Source organism: Ahaetulla prasina, chromosome 2 (genome assembly GCF_028640845.1).
Source record: "Ahaetulla prasina isolate Xishuangbanna chromosome 2, ASM2864084v1, whole genome shotgun sequence".
Taxonomy (NCBI): Eukaryota; Metazoa; Chordata; class Lepidosauria; order Squamata; family Colubridae; genus Ahaetulla; species Ahaetulla prasina.
The window spans coordinates 142,761,611-142,781,774 of record NC_080540.1 but is presented as its reverse complement, the minus strand read 5'-3'; the positions used below and the strand labels follow the sequence as shown (position 1 = coordinate 142,781,774).

The following is a 20,164-nucleotide window of genomic DNA, read 5'->3' as shown; positions in this document are numbered from 1 at the left end:
GTAGGATCTCCGCGGCTAAGCAATACCCGTGGCCAGCCTTCCTTCCCCTCTCCTCACGTTCCCCGCCAACTGTTTAGCAAAATCCGTCCCAAGGTAGCAATCGCAGGATTTCAAGCCTCAGAAATCTTGGGGACAAGATCCTGTTCCCGGGAGACGCAAGGTACCCCGGTTAAGGTACCCCGGTTTTTTTCCCTCCCACTCCTTTTCCGCACCGCACCCGGCCGCCTAGATAAACCGTGCCTCGTTCATATACTTTTTGCGTTCTGCAGTTTGCGGCAGGTCCCCGCGAAGAGTTCGGCGCAACTGAAGGAAGCCGAGAGCTGCCCGGAGCTAAAAAAAATTCACTTTTTTCCCCCTTTTCCCACCGTCGTCCCTCCGCTCCATCCCTCTCGCTTTCCTCGGCAAGACTCCCTCGGCGGAGTCGCTACAAGTCAGCCTCAGGCTCCGCAAGCCAGCCCAGCGATTCTCATTGGTTTGGTTTCAAGAGGTGGAGACACATGAGCCGGTATTAAAAATCACATGGGTCCTTCAGGCAGCAGCTTATTCAGTTGTTTCATTTGCAAGGGGTGCAGCGGTTAGCGGCGGACCTTCGGCATGCTTGTCTGGATCTTACGCTCTTATTCATAATAGTCATTCATTGCTTAAGCTTTAAAACTCACCCGCAGGTAAGGAAGAGATTCTTTTTTTCCGGAGAACACCTTAATTGTCTTTTTCCTAAAGGAGAAAGAAATAGAACCTGGAAAGCCGGGCAAATAATTTGAGACTGTGGGTACTCGATGCAGAATTCCAACCCCACCATAATATTTCTGAGGGTCGGGGGTGGAAAAAAACAACCCACCCAAAACAAGTTTCTGATTGAATAGAAGCGGAGCGATTTTTCTCTTCCTAAACTCCCCGTTTAGCGGCTGCTGGCAATTCTCCTTTGGAGAGTTGAAGTAGTCTCCAGGTTCTTTCTTGTTCATAGTCGCGGCGATTTATGCTCTTAGGTTTCACTGCACGAAGCCGACTTTGCAGTGCTTGCTCTGCATTAGAAGTTATCAAAGAAAGCTACTAGTTGCTCTCTTATTTTTTGCTGTTTCCTTTTTTTTTTTTTTTTGCCAGTGATTACAAAAATAAAAAAATGCTGTGACTCAGGAAAAGGTCATAGCATCTAAGCCCTTAGGTTCACCCAGTGCTCAATATCTTTCACAACAACCTAAAATACCACATGTTGACAGTTCTTGTTCAGCATGCACCGAAGCCTTGAGTGGATTTTTCCCTTTTTTTTTTTTTTTTTGAGAAGGAGAAAGAGGAAGAGAAGAGAGGGAGAGAGAGAGAGATGGATGGATGTTGTTATAGGTGCCAAGAACTGGAAGCAAAAAAAAAAAAAAAAGGCTGGTGAGAGTTTTACAGCTTGGGAGAGATTGCATCACATTAACTTGATTCATTAGAATTTTTTTTTCCATTGAGATTAAATAATTTTTGCGATGCTATGAAGCCTGTTACAGATTTTGCCATCTGAAAATAGTTTATTCTTGGAACGTTTAGTTGGGATCAGCTGCTTCAAGCAGCTTTAAACGACTACTGTGAGCAATTCAAACCTCTTCTTATCATGCTCTTCTCAACCCGGGTATTTCTGCTTTCCGGATTGTGCTGGGTCACCCTTTCTCCTAGGCATTTGTATATACAGCTGCATGCATATATGCTGTACCATATTCAGTCCTTTTTCTCTATTTCCATCTTACAAAAAGTGGCTTATCAGTGACGCCTGTCATTTGTAATTACATCGTCATCCTCATCTTATACAAACAAGCTGGCTAGGTGTGTTGCCAGCATTGCTGGCCCTTTTGTTTTTGTTTTTAAAATGCTTTGATTATGTCATTAGGAGGGAAAAAAAACCTAGAATGGAGATGGGATGAAGAGACAGCCAGTACTGAGAGACTGCAGAGAGTCTGGCAGACTTAGAAGAAAAGAGCATTGATTGAACTCTCTGTTCAGAGCCATTCTGTTTACTCAAAGGCACAGGCAAGGAGCAGTTAGCTTCACTTAGCAACATGTGCCTTGAACAGCCTCAGTAGAGGTGTATGCTGGCAACTGGGAAATAACTGCTATATGCTCATTAACTATTTCTCCCTCCCCTTCCCTCCTCAATCCTTTTAGCGACTAAAATCTCTCATCAGCCTCTCTGTGCTGTGTTTTTGCTCCAAAGCTTCTATGTAGGTGTAGTTGATTTAGATTCAGAACCTATCAGCTGTACCTCTTTTTCTTGATACTATCCAACAGTCAACACCTCCTTTCAAAGTCTGAATTTGTGGGGGTGGGGTTGGGTTAAACAAAAAATTCCCTATCTTTTTCTAAAGCTGTAGAAGGGCTTAAGAAAAGGCACTGAGCTGATCCACGAAACTAGTCCCAGACATTTTTTTTAAAAAAAATTCTTGGGATTCAAAAGAATCCGCTCTATGGTGCAGTTCCATAGCATGCAGACTTACAATTCAGTTGGTGTTTTATCCAGGTGGAGTGTGAGATGTCTGCTGGTGGGCAAGAGAAAAGAGAGACAGGTGGGCTCGAGAGACACACAAGCTTTCTGATGACATGTGTCTTGGTAAATATTTGCAGCTATATGAGGAAAATGCACTGTCAAGCATGATGCTTGATACCCTATTTTGGATAACAGGGCTCATGTGGCTACATCGTTGAATGGATTGTGCATCTGTGATAGAAGAGGAAGGGAAAGAAATGTGTCTGCAGCTAAGAAATAGCCATTCTGTTGTTAGAAACAGTTTCTTATAAAGCACCTTGCAGAGCATTTTTTGCCAAAATGTATACCCATTTTGTGCATTTGGAGGAGGACTGCTACACATGACATTGAAGGAGTTTATTTTGTATATATGTGGCGTATGTGCAAAAAATGTTTCTTCTAAATATTTCCAAAGCCTGATTCTGCCTGGATTGGTATTAGATGCCAAATTCCTAATATACTGCTCTCATCCTTATCTGGAGATAGAGTGTAATTGTTAACCTCTGACCTCATGCCTTTTTCTTGCTGCTTAAAGGAATGTAAATTATGGAAAAATAGCCAAGACTGTAATAAATTTAGTGTGATGTGCCAATCCTTTATTTTCCAAAATTCTAGATGAGGTCTCAGAGCATTATAGAGAGTTATAGTCCAGTTTTTTTTTCTTGAAGGGTCACTTTATCTGACCTGTGTGGAGGCTGTGCTTCCAAATATGTAGTGCTGATAGTGATTTGAATTTGAATTTGAACAAATGCCCACAAATCAATTTGGCTTTGTAAAATGTTATTCTGTATAGACATCCTATGACCCATGCAATTTTTTTTCCTTTAAATCCAAGGATACTTCTGTCTCACATCTCTTTCTCTCTCTCTTTTACAACCTGAGAGCTAATGTGAATTTGGGTTTTTGGAAGTTACCAGAAGATAACGCAGCAAAAAACTTGAAGATGACAAATGTCAGAAAGTTACTAATCAAAAACCAAGATAGAGTTCTGCTTATCCCTCTGCTTTATATTTTCTTTATTCAGCTATTTAGAAAGAAATATCTCTACAGTACATAATATATGCAGGTGGAATCCAGAAAATTAGACAAAAGTTTGTATAATGTACAAATCGTACAATATGATTAGATGGCCGTAATATCTAAGAAAATTCCCTTCTCTTGTTAATGGTCTAGATTATTAAACCGTATGGCATAAACTGATACTATGGCACACAAATTGTTACTCTGTGTAATGTATTTGATATCCTGCCTTTCCTCAGGAGCTCAAGGCAGCTTACATGAAGATCTCCTTTCATTTCATCTCCCCAGCAACTCTTTGGAATAGATTGGGTTGAGAGAAAGTCACTGGCTCAAGGTCACCCAATAAATGATCACAATGAACTTAGACTTGAACTTGGCTCTTCCCAGTTGTAGTACAACACCTTAACCACTATTCCACATTGGGAAAGCTTTGATATTTTACTTAAACCAGTGATTTCCCCCCCCCCCTTCTTCTTCATTTAAGTCTCTGTGTGGGATTTCATACTGTTCCTTTTTAAGGTACCGCATTATGAAGGTGCCATCTGTATAACTCTAGAAAAGGGGCTCTGAATAAGAAGAGGTTGCCATGAAGAATAAAAACAATAAATCAATGTAGCACTACTAATGCATTGTCACCTACTGCATTTTTAAATCTTTGGATTTTTATGGAAAATGTGAAATGGATGTATTTCACTAAGGAAGAAAACTGAAGGTTTGCTGTGGTTTCAGTATTAAAAAAGCTACAGTTCCATATGCTGGAAATAATCTACTTCCTAAGTAAGCCTGCATGGGACTCCTGATATGCCCGGAGGGCATTTTCTTCTGATTAACCAGGCTTAAAATTATGTTTTCTGTTTGCAACATGTGATGCCAAGGACACCCACCCACTATTAAGCAAACTTGAAAACAATTAAACTTTACTTTTGAATATAATATATTCAATACAGGTAGTCCTTGAGTTGCGATGGTAATGCTTACAGTCATAAATCATGATAGTTGTAAAATGGATTGTGACCAGGCCCATTCTTACTACTTTTTAATGGTGGTCATTAAGCAACTGGTCATAAATTGAGGACTACCAGTATATGCATGTATGTATGACTACTGTTCAGCTAGCTGATCATGATTTGCCAGTCATTTTCGGGGAGTGGGGTGGAAACCATAGCTCTTTTGTTCTTCAGGTTCAAGAACACAAACTTGTCTTGTAAAATTCTGTTTTGGTTGAAGGATATTTTAACAGCATTGCTTGGAAAGAATTAAAGGCGCACATCATCAAAGAAGACTTAAATGAAGCAGGTTTTTAAATACGCAGGCAATGTGATGCAGATTAGCTGCTAATTGGTTGTATCTTGTGGCTTGGATTAGAACATGGATCCCAGTCAGGGTCCTTAATTGTTGTATGTCACTAATAAGGCAAAATCAGGGCTATTCTTTATCTTGGTCATTAAATGCTTTGCATCTCTTAATTCCAATATTTTTTTCCATCCATCCGTCCATCCATTTTTGAATGGACAGCAAAGGATGCATTCTTATTCAGTTATACCCATTGGTTTAAAAATGCAAGTGATTAAAAGATATAACCTTCCCTTCATAAAGTTATTCTTGGGTCTTGTTCAGGTTTCCATTAAATATTTACTGCATTTCTAATATATTTTGTAGTTTTCATTCCATTAAAATAGCTACCATGAAACTAATTTGCTTTCACAATCAAAATAGAGTTTCACGAAAATAATAAAAATAATATTCAGTTATTGCTTTCTAATATTTTTTAAGAAAAAGCTTTCAAAGGGAAATCAAACCTGTTGAAAATGGATTAAAACAAGAAACTTAAAGAGTTCTCTATTCCAAAATCTCAGCGTTGTGTGAAAGCAGAAAACTTGGCAAGGGATATGGGTTGCAGTGTAATATTTGGTCTTTAAAAAAGAATTCTCTTTGATATCGCTTGAAAGGTTTCTAGCAGTCTTAAGCCAGATCTGACAAGCTGAACCTCCAATGCCAAAATGCTATCAGAATAATCCCGTTGCTGAATGATTTCAAAAGGTTTGCTGTCTTGTTTTGCAAACAGGAATTAGATGGCATCTCTAACACTTTCTGAGACATATACAGTTTTAGAATAATATCATTATGATACTTTTAAAAAAACATAAAACATTTGATCTGTCTATGTTGCAAGGACATAGATGCTATACTCAGGATATTTGATGTCGATTTTCTTTTCAGGAGAGTTTGATTCTACAGCTATGCTAAGTCACCACTGAATGAATTATGTGTTCCTTGACTAAACAAAATTGAGCATGCCAGGAATAAAAAAGAGGTGGAGGGCGGGAGAGAGAAAGAGAGATATGTTTCTAGCATTTGCTGATTCTTTTTCCCTTCTTATTACAGGTCATGTCTCTTCCTAGTAGATGATTAGTTAATCATCAGAATATCAGAAGGTTCCCTTTGGCATAGTCAAGGATTGACGGAGGCACCAGCTTCTCCCTCATTTTTTTTTTCATCTGAGTGTGTTCACAAGAACATTCAAAACTGTTTCTCCAAAGAGTTCTGCAGAAACTCAGACTGTTTTCTAAAGCAGAAGCACCAGAGTCCACGTTGGAAGCGATGGGCAGCGTGCGAACCAACCGCTACAGCATCGTTTCCTCGGAAGAGGATGGTATGAAGCTGGCAACTATGGCAGTGGCCAACGGTTTTGGGAATGGGAAGAGCAAAGTACACACCAGGCAACAATGCAGGAGCCGGTTTGTCAAGAAGGATGGCCATTGCAATGTCCAGTTCATTAACGTGGGTGAAAAAGGTCAGCGATACCTAGCAGACATCTTTACCACCTGCGTTGACATCCGCTGGAGATGGATGTTGCTTATCTTCTGTCTGGCTTTCATCCTCTCCTGGCTCTTCTTTGGTTGTGTATTTTGGTTGATTGCCTTATTGCATGGGGACCTAGAGGAAACGGACAAACCTTGTGTGTCTGAGGTGCGCAGCTTTACCGCAGCCTTTCTGTTCTCCATTGAAACGCAGACCACTATTGGCTATGGCTTCAGGTGTGTCACAGACGAGTGCCCTATTGCAGTCTTCATGGTGGTTTTCCAGTCAATAGTTGGCTGCATCATTGATGCCTTCATCATTGGCGCTGTCATGGCTAAGATGGCGAAACCCAAAAAGAGAAATGAAACTCTCATCTTCAGTAACAATGCTGTGGTAGCCATGAGAGATGGAAAACTGTGCTTGATGTGGAGGGTTGGCAATCTGCGCAAAAGCCACTTGGTGGAGGCACACGTGAGAGCTCAGCTTCTCAAATCTCGGATCACCACTGAAGGAGAATACATCCCTCTGGATCAAATAGACATCAATGTTGGGTTTGACAGCGGGATAGACCGTATATTTTTGGTCTCGCCCATTACAATTGTCCACGAAATAGACGAAGAGAGCCCTTTATATGACTTAAGCAAGCAAGATATGGACAATGCAGACTTTGAGATTGTAGTGATATTGGAAGGTATGGTGGAAGCCACAGCTATGACCACTCAGTGCCGTAGCTCATATCTAGCAAATGAAATCCTGTGGGGCCATCGCTATGAGCCGGTCCTGTTTGAAGAAAAGAACTACTACAAAGTGGATTACTCCAGGTTCCACAAAACATACGAAGTGCCGAACACGCCCCTTTGCAGTGCCAGAGACTTAGCCGAGAAAAAATATATCCTCTCGAATGCAAATTCTTTTTGCTATGAGAATGAAGTTGCCCTTGCGGGCAAAGAGGAAGAAGACAGTGACAATGGGGTGCCTGAGAGCACGAGTACAGACACTCATCCAGAGATGGACCATCTTAGCCAAGCAGGGGTGCCCCTAGAACCAAGACCTTTAAGGCGAGAGTCTGAAATATGACTGGGGGTGGGGGAGAGAATACTTTCTGCAATGTTTAGAATGTATCTCACCATAACGGGCATGCTGCATTGAGAAGTGGCTGCAAACAGGTTTTCAGCTGATGGTACTGTTGGACACGGATGGGCAAGCAGCCCTAAGGAGTCAAAACCTGAGCTGGTTTTCAAGTGCTGTCTTCAGAGTAGGTACAGCAAGGCGTGAACTTGGAACCTGAAGCACTATGTCTATTAATTGCTAAAAAGGCACATATGTTGTAGAATAAATTATGTATATATTTTTTTACAAAACTTGAACTTGCAGGCAAGCTTTGGTTGGGCTCTATTGTTCGTCATCCATTGTTTTTCCTCCCCAAATGCTTCTCCCTTGGGAACAAGAACATTTTTAATGGCATAACCAAGGCAAGAGTTGCCTTGTGTTTTTTTTTCCTTTTCAAAATTGCTGCTAACTACTTGAACACAAACTGTAATTATTTTTGTCACAGTTTAATACTTGTTTCCTTTTTGATATATAGATATATAGATATATAAGTATCCTTTCCACAAAAAAAGGGGGACAATCCCCCCCAGTTTTGAATTTGTTTATTTTTAAAGCTCTGTCCATCAATCAAGTGACTGGCGAACTGGGAAATCTGTCTGTTGAGGCCAGTAGCTCAGTATCTAGAATCAATTTCTCTCCCCGACTATCCAGTTACAGGAAAATTCTTATGTAACACAAGGTCATGTAGTAGCCTATAGCAAGCTATTTTTTAAAAAAATAGTGCTTGGAAGTGGCATGAGATTCATTGCATCCAATATATATTTTGATTTCCAAACTACCTAAGTGAATACCAAAGAAAAAAGATGCACGCTTTTGCACAGTGGACTTTTTATTTAAATACAACAGGCTGCTTTCAGACTATTTTTCCTCCCCTTCAGGTCCTTCACGTGTGTATTTTTTTTTTACTGCACCTTATTCCAAAAGTCAAGTTTAGAGTACAATTGACAGTCTTTTTTTTTTTTTGGTTCCATTGCCCTGGTTTAGGGAAATACCACCACCAAGAGTTGCTTGATTGTGACAGGTAACCAATTTAGATATAGGTAGTAGATAGATAAGCTTCCAAATTTTTTTTAAGGAAAAAAAAAGTTGAGTCAAGGGAAGCAAACACCTGTTTTTTCTTGTTTTGTTAAACACCAGAAAACTGTGGCATAAAATTGAAGGTTAAGCCATGCATACATTCCAAAGTAAGGTCTAGGATGTAAGCCTATAATAGAAGCAGACTGGCATATATAGGGGAAATGAACCATTACATGTAACCAAGGGTAGGGTTATGCCCTGTCTAAGTTACATTTGTTAGAGATTGGTAAAAGTGTTTGTTCAGCCATGTAGGTTAGGTTGAGTACTGGAAGCACAGTTGCCGCAGGGTCTCGGGAGACAAGAAACTGGCATGGAATAATCTGATGTAAGGGTCGCTGTGCAGTGGTTTTGTGTGTTTTTTGGCATACCTTCCCCTTACCAGAATTGGAGGACAGAAAATGACTGTGTACTGTTATGTTCTGCTCAAGGGAACATTTGTTTGAAGTGAACAATACTGTAAAAGATTTCCCTTCATTTTGGGGTTTAATGAGTGATACGTCTTAGGGTGATCAGTGGGTGCAGTAGCTCTACCAAAGCCTTTGAACCATGACTTTCATGGTATTTTTGGGTCCCTGGCCAAGAATGCTGTAACACTTATCTGTGCCTCTAAGATCAAGTGTACCCATTTAGTTGCCCCCTTAGAGTCCTCTCCAAAGGCCGAGAAGAAGGGTGTCGCGAAAGGATCACACTCCAGATTCTTTTACAGTATTGAATCTCACTGTATGCCATTAAAAATAGCTTGTTCTGGGTCTTGTACTGTTGACAAAAACAGAGCTTCAGCAAAGTTTGGGTGTCCCGATTGCTCTGTCTGGAGACGGTGGCATTTTCCCAGAGAGGATAGAATTTAAGCAGAGTAGAGATGGATTTGAAGCTCAAAAAAATGTTAACCGTAGACAGGTTTTTGTTTGGTTTTTGCTCTTCCTCTTTATCCAAATATTGTTTCTATACCATAGACTGACTGAGGCTAACTCTTAAGAAAACAACCACGCTCTATGGAGAGAGTTAAATCCGCATGGCAACCTGACTGGAGCCCAGTCAGGGAAATAAATGAAAAGCAATTGAAGGTGATTTGTGCTGCTATCGTGATATATATTTTTGCAAAGGAAAACAAAGTGCAAACCAAAGAGTATTTAGTAATACAGTTAAACAAAGCGAGGAGGAAGTTACTCCAAAATGCACCAAGTTCCCACTTGCAGAACTTGAGGCATTAAGTGAAAAGGTGGATTGACAAAGTGTTGAATATATATATTCATTTTTAAAACAAACACGCTCAGAAAGGGATTTTTCTAAAAAACCGTAAATGTTTTTTTTTGGCACAGAGTTGAGATTTCCAAGATGCAGGGTTTTATGTTTTCAAATTTTTAAAAACAAATAATGTACATTTTTATAAAGTTTATCAAGTATTTTTTCATATTTAAAGCCAAATGTAAATAGAAGTCCATTTGAAAAAAATGAAAAAAATGACAAGAGATAAGGTCAAGTTGGCATCATTTAGAACCTACGATGCTGCTGGTTAGCATGGTTTTTAGCAAATATTTGCAAGCCTTATGGGGTTTCTAATGCAATGAGTTTTTTGTTATTTATTTAGGCATGGATGTTTAACTTTGTTGTGTTTTTTTCTCCTTGCTATTGGCATTTTTTTCATGTCAGATTGCTGGAGACTTGATGAGAGTGAATAATCAGTTGCACTCTTCGTTGGATTATAATTTTTTTCTTCAAGCAACCCTTTGTCTTTCCTTGTATATGTGTCTGTGTGTATGTGGGAGGGGGAGGGGAATTGCTCCAAAGAAAGTTCTTACATCATGGTACCTAATGGCCCTAACATGTCTCTATAATTATTTTTAAAATAAAACAAACAAAAGCATGCCTGAGGAGATGTAGTCTGGGTCCCATGATCCTTCTGAAGATATACAAACGAGTTATTTTCATAATAAGGGCAATTATGCCTAATCATAAAGGGCATTTGTTCAAAGAGTTGAGATAATATAGATCTGTGATGCAATCATTGACCACTTACACTGATGGGAAATTTCCTACTGATTTTGCTGGAATGTGACTTGCTCACTCAAGTCGCCAAGCTGCAAACATGAGGTCAGGGACAAACAGTAATTTTCCTATTCCCTGAAAAAAGAAAGCCAAAAATACTTGAATGGGGGCCCTTCATATACGGATCTGTTTTACACAAGGCATGCTCAAGAGAGAGAGAGAGAGAGAGAGAGAGAGAGAGAGAGACGATGAATTGCTATTGCTCCCGTACTCATCTGTAGTCCGGTGTGTAAAATTATTATTTTTTTACAAAAAAATCACTAAGCTGACTCTATTTTGGTTGGGGGATAAGATATAGTTAAACCACAGTTGCTCTTCCATCTCTTGTGCATGCTTTTGGCCAAGACAAAGGGTTCTGAAGTGGTAATTTTTGTCCTCTTATGTCCATTTTGTGTGTGTGTGTGTGTATGTGGGGGGGAATTAACAAGGTAAAACTGAGAAGTACTGTAACGTCTTTTGGAAAAAAAATGTTGGCTGCTGTTAACTGTGTTCAAGTATCAGAGGGCTGCGTAGTTGCCATCCCAAGGGCAACCTGAGAGAATTCCTTTTTTTTCTTCTTCTTCTCATAAAAGGATTTCTGTCCTGCAGCTGTTTGTAAGGTGAACAAAACTATAGGCATTTGACAATCCTTCTCCCTTACGATTTCCTTACTCGCAGCCTTTTGTATCAAAGTCTTCCTAATGTACTGCACAATTCATGGACTGTACAGATTTTTATATATATTATGTCTTATTTTATTATTTCTAAATAAAGAAATGAATATTCTTGCACTTTTTATATGTTACTGCTTTTTTTTAAAACAACAACAACCCACAAATTATTACCGAGGTTAATGGCACAGTCGCTTATACAACTATACTACTTTTGGGCATAGCTGACCTTGCTTCTTGAGTTCGCTGGGCATTCGTGTCCTGTGGAAATAGCAATAATTGGCTTTTTATAACAGCTGAAAAATAAAATATATTTAGGAGGTTAATGCCGTTTGCTTCTCCATCCTCGACTCTACAACATTTCAAGAAAATGTGCCATGATTGCATTTCCTTAACAGCTTTTTACTAGTGTAGAGTCCCCTACAATTGCAGTTTCTTGCATTTGTAGACAAAACAGAATCCTTATTCTTCGTTACTTATCATAGGTGTTACAAAATGCAAGCCTTTCTGGTGGCTTTCCTTATCCCTTGCCTTTCCCGGGCCAGGCAACATTTCAGAAAGGAAATATTGCTAAGGCTTCATTGGGAAGCATTTTATGTCTTTTCTGGACAGCTGAAGTCTCAGTTTTGCCTGAGATGGAAGAAGAAAGAAGGTTGCATTGACTAATACGGCATTAGGAAAGCTGCTGTTTATGATGCATTATATTTCAGTCTGGTGATAACGCAGCTGAATTGAAGGCAAACAGTGACAGCCTAAAGCTAGGCCCTAACCTTCGGGGGCCAAATTCACTTGGCATTTGGAGAACGCCTCATGGACATGCTCAGGAAAAATAACTGTATCTTCTAGAGGATGATTTTTTTTAAAGACCATTCTTCCCATCCTAGATGCTGTTGCCCCCCCCCCCACCTCCCAGGGAGGGGGAGGATAATCTATTGCAGTTTCTCACAACATTTTATTTCTGAAGAAAGACCCTGGAATCTATACGGCAACCAGCAGCAGTTATTTATTAGATTTATATACTGCCTTTTCCTCTAGGATGGGGATGGCAATCCTATTATACGCGTGTCACAAGTGACCACCATGTCATTTTTTGGGTGACAAACAAGAATGTGTTGTTCTCACCTGGCCTCTGGACCGTCTAGAAGTTCTGTGAGAGGGGCCTGCTTTGCTGGGCTGAGAAATTCTGAGGGTTGAAGTATTCTTAAAGTTGTCAAGTTTGGACACCCCTGGCTTAAAAGGAAAATAAGAAATATAACTGAAAAACATTTTTCTTTATGTCCCCCCAACTTTTCTTTCAAGATTCCCTACTTCTTTTGTCTTTTGGAGGGGGAGGGGGAGGAGGGAAGGGGGAGGAAAGAAGAATCCGGAAGTGATTTTGTCAGTAGACCTCTGCTAATGTCGGGCCCACAGAAACATTCCTTCAGACTCATTCTTCTGCTCTTTTTTTCTGATTCTTCTTTTCATCTATGCTAAAATGAGATGGCTCTCCTGTCATATGCTGGGTGAGATAGTGATGTTGATTGTGCTTTTACACTTAAAAAGTTCACCTCAGCCTAAATCCCTTCGTTGTGAAGGGAAGTGCCTTGGAAATTCTAGGAATGGCCATCAAGAATCTACAAGTGCAAGATGGGGAGTCATGTCTTGTATAGAAGTGTAAGAGAAGCATGATGTTGGGCCATATAGTCTCAGTTTGTTTAATCTATGCAATCTTACTCGTATGTGTGCATGGTATGTGGAGAATCAACCATGGTTGAGCAGGATTCCCACTCCATAAATGTGTGTCCTGCTCAAGTACCAGCCCTGGCAAGTACATGAGATTCTTTTGCTAGGGAAAACCATTTTGCTTCTTATTTAAGTGTGTGTGTAGTACGGGAAGTTAAGAACACCCATACACATTCAAAGCATACTTTTCAGAATATACTTTAAAAAATCAATAAATTTGCTGCCCTGAAAGATGTACTTCTGAGCACTTCCAAAGTCTCTGTCATTTGAACTGATCAGCATGCCAGGTATTTCTTTGTGACCCTCCCAAAAAAGTTGTGTATCAATATGATCCTCTCCTCTGCTCTGCTCTCCTCTCCTCTCCTGCTGTTGAGACATGTTCTAGCCTAAGACATAGGTTTTATAAGTCAGACTTGAAACCAAATTAATTTCTCATTTGCCCAGAGGGCAAATTCTATAACAGAGAAAGCCCCTTTCCTAATTCCCCTCAGATAATACTGTTTAATGGGTGTGGCATGGAACACGTCAGTTCTACCTGATCATATAAGATAGGCAAAAACTACAGAAGATGGTCCATAAAAATCCAAGCTGCATGCCATGAATAATTTTATTAAGTAATAAAAATCTGGTTATTACTCTTGGAAGCCAACTGACGATCAATACCACTCGCAAAACATAGTTTTTATATGGACATGCTATAACTGTTCTTGCTGCTGCGTTCTGGGGCAGCTGCAGCTTCTGAGTACTTTTCAAGGGCAAAGGCCTATAGCCGTGATGGTGGAGGCCCGAAAATCAGCTGGCCGGTGCATGCATGCATGCTGGAGCTGAGCTAGGGCAACGCTCGCACGCAAAGCCGTATCTGTGGGCATGCGAGTGTTGCCCTAGCTCAGCTCCAGCATGCATGCACGCGCCGGACAGCTGATTTTCAGGCCTTCCGGACCCACTGGAAGTCGGGAAACGGGCCGTTTCTGGCCTCTGGAGGGCGTCTGGGATGGTGGTGGGAAAGGCCGTTTTTGTCCTCCCCAGGCTCCAAGAAAGCCTTTGGAGCCTGGGGAGGGTGAAAAACGGGCCTACTGGGCCCACCGGTAATCTTTTTGCCATCAAGTGCCAAAAGCGGGCCGGCCGCAGGGGGGTCACACGTGCACATGGGGGTGGGGCATGGAGGGCATTGAATTATGGGTGTGGGCACACACACGTGCGACCCACACATGCTCCCCGTGCTTTTGGAACATGACGGCAAAAATGTTAGCCATCACCTGGCCTATAGAATGCATTGCAGAAATTCTTTTACCAAATGGCCAAAGTATAAGTGACTATTCAAAGGTTTTCTGTCTCCCTAAATTGGTGCCCAAGATGAATTTGTGCAAAGGTCTTTCTGACCATTGTTGCCACCTGCTCCTCAAGCAGGAGCTGTGAGTCCAGAAGATTCTCAAATTGCACATCATTGCCAAAGGGCAAAGTGGGACACTGTTCAAGATAGAACAGCTCTGATCTTGGGTGCTCCAAATACTCACAGGAACTTGGTCTTGTCCGAGTGGAGCCTAAGTCTGTTCCTCCATATTTAAGCCCTCATAGCCTCCAGACACTGGGGCGAGACCTTGATAGTATCACCAAGTTGGCCTGGTTGCATAACATATTTTCCAGAACGTACTTTAGATTGACATGATTTAATATAATATAATACACTGCTCAAAAAAATAAAGGGAACACCTACACAACACAATGTACTGTATTTAATAAGAATATTTCATTCCTTCAGATCTAGGATGTTTTACAGTATTTGTGTGTTCCCTTTACTGTATACTTAAGACATCCTAAATCTGAAGGAATGAAATATTCTTATTAAATACAGTACATTGTGTTGTGTGGGTATTCCCTTTATTTTTTTGAGCAGTATATATAATGTAATGTAATATATAATGATATATATGCATGTTCCTTTTTGTCTTCTTATTTTGATGATGTATTTATTCTTTTAAAAAAGCTTATCATTTATAAATTTCCTTAAACCTTCACTTCTTAACCTAGGTTCACTATATCAAAATAATTCACTTATTAGCTGTCCCCGTTCAGTATTAAATAGCTGTTTTTTTAAAAGTACAGAATTTACCATTTTATACTGAATTTATACTGTAACTTGTTATGTTTACTTAGTAACATAATAATCTATATTTTGTTTTTCCATTGGTAATTTGGCAGGCTTTGGTTAACAGTTCTTGGTGTTAATATAATAATAATAAAGTAATTCTTAAATCATTCTTAAGAATCTGATTTTAATATTTCTTGGAAGCATATTTATGAGGATTGTCTATAATTTAGGGCTTCTCCAGAACTCTGGATGATTTCATTCCAAAATACTTGATCAGACAGAAATATGGCTGCCCTTGAAATAAAGATTTCTCTCCTTATACATTGACAGCATTTAAATAATTTTATATGATAATTGTTTGCAATTTACATCTAATATATTTAAAAGATAGGTTTTCACAGGTATGGGCATGAAGGTCTTGGCATTTTCGGGTCTTTTCCCGTATAGGGTTGAGAGTATCTTGGCAAGAGTATCTTGGCTTGAGAGTATCAAGCCAAGATACTCTCAACCTTACCCGGGAAAAGACCCGAAAATGCCAAGACCTACACACACACACACACACACACACACACACACACGATAATCAGTCTTGTTTGATTATATCTAATGTTTTGAATTCTTAAGAGTTTTAAGTAATAAATCATTCTGCCTAATTATTTAAAACACATGTATGGGTTTTAGTTTCTCTTTTCTTTTGTAGAGCTCCTGGATATAATTTGTGAATTGCAAAGAACTTAAATTATCATTGATGTGTGGGCAGTTCCACATTTCAAGTATCAACATGTGGGCAATTCCAACATAAATCATAATAATAATCATAATAAAGCACAAATATAATACAATGAAGAAGTAAGCTGAATAAAATTGTGGTGTTACTGTGTTTATATTCCTGGCTTTTTAAACTAGTGCATTGACTATTTCACTTCAGGGCTCTTTACAATGGTATTGCATCAGTATTAATGAAGCTCAATAAATTAATCAGTCTGCTTTCTTTCTAATTTTTGCCCTCATAATGAGCTTCTTTGCAAGTGACCTTGCATGTAGAGATGATCAAAGGGAAATCTGCATGATCTTAATTGCAATAGTATTGAACTCAGATAGCCGAGTATCCATTAATTGGAAGAAGAATAAGATTATACCGAAATAAAGCAATGGCCTTCTTAAATTTTGCCATTGTAGAAGAGTTAACATTTAAATTCCAAGATTTCCTAAAACATCACAGATTTGCTAGCATCACAGCTTTATTCTTCCTAAAATTCATGGAGTCCCTTCATTTGGACAAAGTGTGGAGATGGCTTGCATTCAGATAGATGTTCAGAGGAAGGTCTAAAAAAAAAAAGGGAAGGAAGAGCAAGAAAGAGTGGATATGCTTGAATTTCAGAGAAATTATTATAATTGTGTGTGCTAACAGTATGCTTATTGAAAGGGCCTCTGTGGCTCAGACTGGTAAGACAGTCGGTTATTAACAGCAGCTGCCTGCAATTACTGCAGGTTCAAGCCCCACCAGGCCAAGGTTGACTCAGCCTTCCATCCTGTATAAGATAGGTAAAATGAGGACCCAGATTGTTCGGGGCAATAAGTTGACTTTGTATATAATATACAAATGGATGAAGACTATTGCTTGACATAGTATAAGCCGCCCTGAGTCTTTGGAGAAGGGTGGGATATAAATGCAAATAAAAAAAAACAAATGACCATATCTGTAACTGGCCTTAAAGATATGTCTTGTCACCAGTTCCTGTAAGTTCCCACTACTAGTAGATGGCAAAATCAGGATTTGACCTGACCAGACGATCTCTAGACCTTAAATCTAAGAACCTCTAATGAAAAGTCAGAGAGACAGGATTGATTGAAACAGATTGATGGGACAGAAGGGAGACAGAAGGGAGACAAAATTCTGACAAATGTTAAATTGGATTCTAGACATTAGTTCATAAGAGCAGAACTGGATACAATGGGATCAGCGTCTACAAAACTAGAGTTCTGCATGATGCACTGAAACCATGTCTTCAAATATAATTAACTAGCAATGATCTATAAAAGCAGCTTATAAGTTAATTTCAATTTCAATTTATATTTAATTTTAGTTTTTCTCCTCTTGAGTTTCTTCCTAATGTTGCATCTCCATTTCCAGATATGTTCAGATGGCTGTGAGTCGGACCTCCAATGAAAAACAGCAAGCAGTTAGAAAGACTTAGCAACTTCTGCCCTATGCTTATCATTCTTTCATTTAAAATTATCCCTACTCAATCCTATTATACACATCTTTGGCAACCTGCATATGAAAATAGCATTACCTGTGTTTATGTAACTGCAGGTCATTGGACAAAAATGATGTTCTCTGTTTTCTGGAAGCAAAAATAATTTCTTGGAAAGCAAAAATAATTTCTTGGAAAGCAAAAATAATTTATTGGAAGCATTTACACTTTCTCCCCATAAGATCATAATCCTACAACAACACAGTGGTTTAGGATATAATTTTTTTTTTAATTTGCATTTATATCCCGCCCTTCTCCGAAGACTCAGGGCGGCTTACACTATGTTAGCAATAGTCTTCATCCATTTGTATATTATATACAAAGTCAACTTATTGCCCCCAACAATCTGGGTCCTCATTTTATCTACCTTATAAAGGATGGAAGGCTGAGTCAACCTTGGGCCTGGTGGGACTTGAACCTGCAGTAATTGCAAGCAGCTGTGTTAATAACAGACTGTCTTAGCAGTCTGAGCCACCAGAGGCCCTTTCAATAAGCATACTGTTAGCACACACAATTCTAATTGATAGTACTTTTACAGTACTTTTATATTAGCACCATGCAACTGTTTTTAATCCATTGGCAGTACAACATATATCATTTTCTTGAATCAGAATCGAGCTGCCATTTATTACTTGCTTTCTATAATGACCTTATAAGATCATTAAGGGAAAAAAACCTTCAATACACAATCTTTCATATCAGCCAAACTCCTATGTTACTCCACTGTAGGGAAACAGTACAGTACAGTATGTCTTGTTTTAAAATTGTAGCTGTGCTGTAAATAATCTCCTTTTTCATCCTTAATGATCAACCTCCAGAGTTTTCTAAATCTAAAAGATAAAGTGTGTGTGTGTGTAGATGACAAGCTGAGGGACAAAAAGGACAAATATAAAAATGTAAATATGGGCTTATAATTAGAACCGAATACCAACTAATAGCCCAAATCTGCAAGGCTACCTGAGTCAGGAAGGCTAAGATTCAGAATGAGCTTTGATGTGCAACAAATACCAAAACAATAACAACAAAAATTATTTTGATATGTAAGGAGCAAGGGGAAAGTCAAGGAATGATTGGTCCACTAATGAGGAAAAATGGAAAGATGGTAATGGGCAGCGGAGAGAAGTGGAACTGCTTATTGTTTTTAGATAAATAAAAGGAAAAAAATAGTCTTAACATGTCAAAAGCTGTAGGAGAATGAAGAGTAATGCAGATCACAATAGGTAAGGAATTGGGTAACAGAACACTTAACTGCTTTGAACAAGTTCAGGTCTCCTGGACCGGATGGTTTACATCCCTGGATATTGAAGGAGCTGGCAGATGCTATCTTGGAACTACTGAATGAAATCTTTGAGAGTTCCTGGAGGAGAGAGAAAGTGCCAGAGGACTAGAAAAGTGCTGATGTTGTTCCAATCAATCCAATCAAAGGGGGAAAAAGTGGATCTAAACAAACCAATCAACTTGACATCAATACCTGGGAAAATCCTGGAAAAGGTAATCAAGCATTGGATTTGTTGCTTAATCAAAACAAGGTGTTCGTTCCTTTCTAGCTGTTAGAAAGGAACAAGGTGTTTAATAGAAGCCAGCATGGATTTTTCACAGTCATGCCAAAGAAATCTTATTGCCTTCTTTGATAAAATGACTAAATTATAAGAAAAGGAAATACAATACATTTAGATTTCAGTACGTCATTTGATAAAGTAGACCACAGTCTATTTCTTGGTAAGGTAGAACAATGCAAGATAGACAGTACCACTACCAGATAGATCTGTAATTGGCTGAGTGTGTGGTCCTCAATGGAACTATAGCTACATGCAATGGGGTGCCTCAAGGTTCTGTCTTGGGCCTAATGCTCCTCAATATCTTCATAAATGACCTAGGTGAGGGGATTGAAGAAGCATTCATCTAATTTGCAGAAGAAACACAGCTGGGAGGAATTGCGAATAGTTCGGATATAATTCAAGATTCTGAAGAACTTTGACAGATTTGAACATTGAGCTGTATCCAATAAAATGCAGTTCACTGGCAAGAAAAGTTAAGCCTTTTACTTAGATAAGAAAAAAAAATAGATGCACAGGTACTGGATAGGTAGTACCTGGCTCAACAGTAGTACCTAAGAAGGATCTAGGTGTCCTGGTCGACCATTGCTTAAGTATGGAGTAAGCAGTGTGCTACAACTGCCAAAAAAGCTAACATAGTCCTAGGATGCACAAACCGAAGGAAGGCATCAAGATCATCAGAAGTAATAGTATAATACTGCTCTCTATACCATAATGGTGAGGCCACATTTGGAATACTGTATTTAGTTCTGATCATCACAATGCATAAAAAGATGCTGAGGCCCTAAAAAGAGTGCAGAGAAGACGAACAAAAATGACAATGGGTCTGGAGACTAAATCTATGAAGAACAGCTAAAGTAACTTGGTATATTTAGCTTAATGAAGAGAAGACTGAGGGGAGACAAGATAACAGTCTTCCAGTTCTTGAAGGGCTGCTTCAGGGAAGAGGACATCAATTTATTCTCCATAGCACCTAAGAGTCGGACAAGAAGCAATGGATGTAACTCATCAGAGGGAGATCCAACCTGAAAATAAGAAAGAATTTCCTGACAGTAAAAACTGTTAAGCAATGGAACAGCTTGCTCCATCACTGAAGGTTATCAAGAAAAGATTGGGCAGCCATTTGTCCAGGAAAGTATAAGGACTGTTGTCTTGAGCAGGGAGTTGGATTAGAAAACCTCCAAGGTCCCTTTCAGCTCTATGAGATTATGATTTTATACACACGCACACACACACACACACACTCATACACACACTCACACACACACACACGTGTGTGTAATTTACAGCTCAAGAAGTTGATAATTCTGTTTTACTTTTTCTTCATTATTTTGACG

At 39.3% G+C, this 20,164-nt stretch overlaps 1 protein-coding gene across 1 annotated transcript; it reads left to right on the top strand.

Annotated features, from left to right (window-relative positions):
- Nucleotides 1–453: 453 nt before the first annotated feature.
- KCNJ2 (potassium inwardly rectifying channel subfamily J member 2) lies at nt 454–7,966 on the top strand. Its single transcript, XM_058170849.1, has 2 exons — nt 454–665; nt 5,903–7,966. The coding sequence occupies exon 2, from the start codon at nt 6,119–6,121 to the stop codon at nt 7,394–7,396; it is 1,278 nt and encodes a 425-aa protein (XP_058026832.1). The 5' UTR covers nt 454–665; nt 5,903–6,118; the 3' UTR covers nt 7,397–7,966.
- The last annotated feature ends 12,198 nt before the right edge of the window (nt 7,967–20,164 follow it).